The 5,865-nt window shown below is 51.6% G+C and overlaps 2 protein-coding genes across 2 annotated transcripts; both read left to right on the forward strand.

The window, feature by feature from the left end:
- The first annotated feature begins 198 nt into the window (after positions 1–198).
- Positions 199–1,034, forward strand: LOC108137019 (signal peptidase complex subunit 3). Its single transcript, XM_017258519.2, has one exon. The coding sequence runs from the start codon at positions 278–280 to the stop codon at positions 815–817; it is 540 nt and encodes a 179-aa protein (XP_017114008.1). The 5' UTR covers positions 199–277; the 3' UTR covers positions 818–1,034.
- Positions 1,035–2,327: 1,293 nt separating this feature from the next.
- Positions 2,328–5,841, forward strand: LOC108136770 (transcription factor Sp4). Its single transcript, XM_017258131.2, has one exon. It carries the CDS (start codon positions 2,598–2,600, stop codon positions 5,484–5,486), a length of 2,889 nt encoding a protein of 962 aa, XP_017113620.1. The 5' UTR covers positions 2,328–2,597; the 3' UTR covers positions 5,487–5,841.
- Positions 5,842–5,865: the final 24 nt, after the last annotated feature.

Consider the following 5,865-nt stretch of genomic DNA (forward strand, 5'->3'; position numbering starts at 1 on the left):
TGAATTAAGATAGAACTATTTTTGTCAATGAAAAGAAAGCACCACAAAATAAAAAAAAAATAAAAATATAATCTTTATATTCTATGAGATACTTTTCGGGTTAAATCACCGCTTAATCAGAGCTGAGCTCTGAACCACTGGACTATTTTAGTTTCTCTTATGCGGAGAGGATTATTGTAATGGCCAAGCGACGGTCTCACTAATTAGGATTTTTTTTTCCAAACTAACAACACTACGTGTCATTTACCGGACTTGCAGGGATTTCAACTATTTAAAGATGCACACGGTATTAACCCGAGGAAACGCCACGGTGGCATATACGCTGAGCGTCCTGGCCTGCCTCACCTTTAGTTGTTTCCTGTCAACCGTTTTCCTGGACTACAGAACCGAGGCCAACATCAATACGGTTAGAGTTCTGGTGAAGAATGTGCCGGATTACGGAGCCTCGCGGGAGAAGCACGACCTGGGCTACGTCACCTTTGACCTGCAGACGAACCTCACCGGCATCTTCAACTGGAACGTGAAGCAGCTGTTCCTCTACCTAACCGCCGAGTACCAGACTCCGGCCAACCAGCTAAACCAGGTGGTCCTCTGGGACAAGATCATCCTGCGCGGCGAGAACGCCGTGCTTGACTTCAAGAACATGAACACCAAATACTACTTCTGGGACGACGGCAACGGCCTGAAGGACAATCGCAACGTGTCGCTCTACCTCTCGTGGAACATCGTCCCCAACGCCGGACTCCTGCCCTCCGTACAGGCCACCGGAAAGCACCTATTCAAGTTCCCGACCGACTATGCCACCTCGTCCATTTAGAGCTAGTGCAAATGCAAATTTGAAGCTGGTTTCGCTCGTGAGCCGCAGCTTGTAGTGTGTATCTAATAAAAACCCCCAAATAAAATCTCTTTAAAGATTTCGGACTGAAGGATCTCCCAGTCAACTCCCAAAAAATCGTTTATGTTTATAATTGTTTCGTATTTGTGGATGAAGGTAAAAGCGAAGTACTAGCAATAAATTTGTAATTGTTAATTCAGTTCTGCACGTTTTTTTTTAAATACTTACAAAGTTACTACAAAAAAAAAATGTATGCTCAGTTTCTGAAATGTAACTTTACCTTTAAAAAGAGGATTTTTTCGCTGAGGACTGCAAAGTCTGAAACAAAACACCCAAAAATATATCCACCCACTCAATGGGTTAGGGACTAAAACCGAGACAAATTAATTAAATGTTGTATACGCTTGTTTTTATTATAACCAGATTCCTGAAATATTCTGATATTAAGACTTTGTGCATTACAAGAAGCTTAAAACTCATCGTGGGTGGAGGAGGACCCCATTACGAACATCTCCTCCCATGCTCTTACATTTTTGTAACCCAATTTTAAGAAGTTAAACCGATTTAAATGATGATAACAACATCCAACAGTCCTACCAAACAGGACATTCAGAAATAAAGTGTCAAAAAGTTTGAAATGTATAAGACTAATAACAGATACACCCAAACTTTTTTATTAATAATAACAATATTTGTATAGAAATTCGGATTCGCATGGAAGAGATTGACATTGGATGGCCATCAAGTTACTACTGTTTATTTCGCCAGGATCTCCTGGACAACTTTCCGAATTCTTTCGATGACAATTAGTTGATTGTTGGGAATAAATCCCAAAAATAGATCACGTTCGGGCGAGAAAAAAAGAAAAAGAACCTTATCATTACAGTTTGAGCTGGAGATGTGGACGCAGCAAGCGTAGCCAGAGTTCATCATCTTAGTTAGCGAATCTAGGGCTCCTCCTGGGCTAGGTCTAAAAATCACAGGCCTGGAATCCTTAAGCAGCCCTCCACCAATCTTAGCAAGCAGATATTTGGGCATTATCTGCGTTGACAGCTTGGACGGCCAGTTCTCCGCCTTGATCTCGGGCCGACCATCAATAATCCTGCAGCACACGGTGCAATGCATTGTTTGTAGAAGTTTCGGTTGATCCGGCTTTAATTTCTGCCACCATTCCAGCTCTCCCACCCAAATAGTTTCCCTCTTTATTGTTTCAACCTGCTGCGGAGTAGCATTTTGTTCCTCAAGCAGAAGATCCGCCATATTCTTGGTCAGGGAATCGAGACCCGCGGCGTTGAACTCCATGCTTATTCAGTGGGATTTCGGTTTAAAATGGGAATAACACGCTGGGACAACCTGTCGCCGAGTTCTTTGTTTTGCTTATCGGCGCACTTCTTCTACTTATTCTCAGCGGTTATCGCATTGGCGCTATCGATTGTTCGATTGACGGTAATCGATTATCGGTAGACTTCACTGTGCAACCCTGTCTCATCACACTTCTTCTTCTTCTGCGTTTGTGTTTGTCAAAACAAAATTAAATTAAAAACCAAAAGCTCGAGAAATTGCCTTTGAAATTCGGGTTTTCTATGTGTTCGAATGTAAGCGACGGTTCCGCGCGCACCAGTGTACATGAACCCGTGTGTGCCATCTGCGTTTGAATGCCACCAAATCTGCTGGCAGTGTTGCGCGTCTGAGCGAGAAAAAAACTGGACATGTTTCGCTCGAAGCACTTGTGACTGCCAAAATCTCAATTAAAAGCGCTGCCATGCTGCAGTACAAGAGTGCCGCCAGTGCGGTGAACAATGCGCCCCCATCCACTCCCACGGCAGCCGGCGGATCCGCCAAAGCGGCGCCTCCAAGCGGACCAAGTGCCGCTGCCCCACAACCCCAGGCACAGGGTGCTCCCGGAGCACCCACCATGCAGCAGATCATCAACATCCACCAGATGCCACCCCAGTTCGCGGGCGGAGCAGTAGCCGGTGGCGGCCAAGCCTCTGGATTGCCGCAGAACATGTTCCAGATCGTCCAGCCCATGCCCATGCAAACGGTGAACATCGATGGCCAGGAGGCCATCTTCATACCCAACCTTAATGCCCAGCTCGCCACCGCGCAGGCGGTGAACATCAACGGTCAGCAGGCCTTCATCACGCCCAGCGGTCAGATCCTGAGGGCTCCCCAAGTGGCGCCCAATCCGGCAGCATCCAACTGCATCCAGCTGCAACAGCTTAACGGCATGGCCCAGGAGCAAACCCAGCTGATCAGCATCCCCGGCACCAACATTCAAATACCCGTCACCAATCTCATCCAACAGCAGCAGCAGGTGCAGCAAGTGCACCAGGGCGCAGTGCAGCAGCATGCACAAGGAACGAATGCTTCTGGAGCCACGGCATCGGGAGGAGCAGCCGGCGGGACAGTGAGCCAGCTGCCTGGGAGCATTACCATCCCGGGCACCAACCTACAAATACCCACCTCGGTTGCGGCGGCCAACGGATTGCTGGGAAACATCTCCAACCTTCTGGGCGGCGGTCAATCCATTAAGCTGGAGAACGGCCAGCTGCAGTTGCGTCCTCAACTGGTTCAGTTTCCGGCGCAGGCCGTGCCCCAGCAGCAACAAACGGTGGCCGTGCAAATACCCGTGCAGACTGCTAACGGCCAGACCGTCTACCAGACGGTTCATGTGCCTGTCCAGGCAGCGGCAACGGCCGGCGGAGGACTACAAAACCTAATGCAGGCGCAATCCCTGCAGATGCCCACCGCCTCGCAGATGCAAATCATCCCGCAGTTTTCGCAGATTGCCCAGATTGTGACGCCGAACGGGCAAATTCAGCAGGTGCAACTGGCCATGCCATATCCCCAGCTGCCGCCAAATGCCAACATTATACACATACAGAACCCTCACCAGCAGCAGCAGCAGCAAGTACAGCAACAACAGCAGCAGGCTCAGCAACAACAGCAGGCGCAACAGCAACAGGCACAGCAGCAGCAACAGGTCCAGGCGCAACACCAGCAGCTCCTCCAGGCCATCAGCGAGGCCTCGGCCGGGGGACAGCTGCCGCCCAACCAGCCCATAACCATCACCAATGCCCAGGGCCAACAGCTGACCGTGATTCCCGCCCAGCTGCGTCAGAGTGCACCTTCTGCCCCTGCGCCCACTCCAGCTGCCGTGCCCACGCCGATGCAACTGCCCAATCTCCAGGCGTTGCCCATTCAGAACATACCGGGCTTGGGTCAAGTGCAAATCATCCACGCCAATCAGTTGCCCCCGAATCTGCCGGCCAACTTTCAGCAGGTCCTGACCCAACTGCCCATGTCACAGGCCCATGTTCAGACCCAGGGCCAAGTGCAAGTGATGCCCAAGCAGGAGCCGCAGAGTCCCACGCATATGATTACCAGCATTAAGCAAGAGCCGCCGGATACCTTTGGACCCATCAGCTCCACCGGCAATCCACCGGCACCCGCTTCCACGCCGAGCACATCGACGCCGCAACAGCAGCAGATCAAGTTCCTGCAGACGGAGGGCAGCTCCCTGTCCAGCCTGAGCATACCAGCCTCTATTCAGATCACTGCGCTGCCACAGCCAACGGCGAATCCACCGAACACCCCAGCTCCAGCCACACAATCCAATCCCGTGTCGCTACCGGCGAGAAGCAAAGCCAACTTGGTGAGCACCTCTAGCACTCAGATTACAATCGCACCGACCGGCGGCCAAGTGGTGGCTGTGACCACGCAGGCTAGGGGAGCGTCTGCCAGCATAAGGAGCACGAACAGTGGCACGACAACGATAACCACCCCAGCCCAGAGCAATCTGAATGTGAGCATTAGTGTGGCGAGTGCAGGAGGAGGTGGTTCGGGAGGCGGCGGTCCAGCGGCAGCTGGAGAGCCGAAACCCCGCCTGAAGCGAGTCGCCTGCACCTGTCCAAACTGCACCGACGGCGAGAAGCACTCGGACAAGAAGCGCCAGCACATCTGCCACATCCCCGGCTGCCAGAAGGTGTACGGCAAGACCTCCCATCTTCGAGCTCACCTGCGCTGGCACACTGGCGAACGGCCGTTCGTCTGCTCCTGGGTATTCTGCGGCAAGCGCTTCACACGTTCCGATGAGCTGCAGCGCCACCGGCGGACTCACACGGGCGAAAAACGGTTCCAGTGTCGCGAGTGCAACAAGAAGTTCATGCGCAGCGATCACCTGTCCAAGCACATCAAGACGCACTTCAAGAGCCGCTCCGGCGTGGAGCTCATCGAGTTGAGCATCAAGCAGGAGGGCAAGAGCGGTAATGCGCCGAAGAGCATCAGCACGATGAGCGGCGTTGTGACGATAGAGATTCCGGGCGGCGGAGCGACGACGGCGGGCAGTGGAGCCTCCAGTGTGGCGGCCACGGTTGCGGGCTCAACTGTGACGCCAGGCGGGGCCACGATCGTTCAGCTGCCGGCTGCGGAGGCCACCGGCGGCGGCGACAGTTTCGGCGAGGACGAAGATGACGAGGAGGATGAAGAGATGACCGAAGAGGATGAGGAAGACGAAGAGGAGCTGGAAGAGGACGAATTGGATGATGGCGAGGATGAGGAGGATGACGACGATCCGGAACTGGACAGCGGAGATGAGGCAAAGATGACCATTGCTGTTAGCGAGCCGGGCGATAACTCGTCCAACTAGCATTCGGAGTCGCTGTTCATGGAACAGTTCTTGTTTGACCACTTCCCGTAGCACCCACCGCCCTCCTGCCACGCCCCGTGGGACCATGTAAACTAGTTCTAACTGTAAATTGTACATAGCGTAATTATGTAAAAGCGAGCATTTCAAATGTTTAACTCCGTGTACAGTTCCGGTTGCGGATCATCCTAGCATAGTGTACATAGTATAATCGAGCCTCGTATTGTAGCTAAGATTTTATTAATAATTTTATACATTTTTTAGAGACTCAATGTTTTTAACACGTTTTTTACACACCCTTCACATAGACACATAGAAGGATAACGAAACTCAATAAAAGCAAACTTCGATTTTACAATTTGAGACTGTGAAGAATGGCCAG

Source organism: Drosophila elegans, unplaced genomic scaffold (assembly GCF_018152505.1).
Source record: "Drosophila elegans isolate 14027-0461.03 unplaced genomic scaffold, ASM1815250v1 contig_476, whole genome shotgun sequence".
Taxonomy (NCBI): Eukaryota; Metazoa; Arthropoda; class Insecta; order Diptera; family Drosophilidae; genus Drosophila; species Drosophila elegans.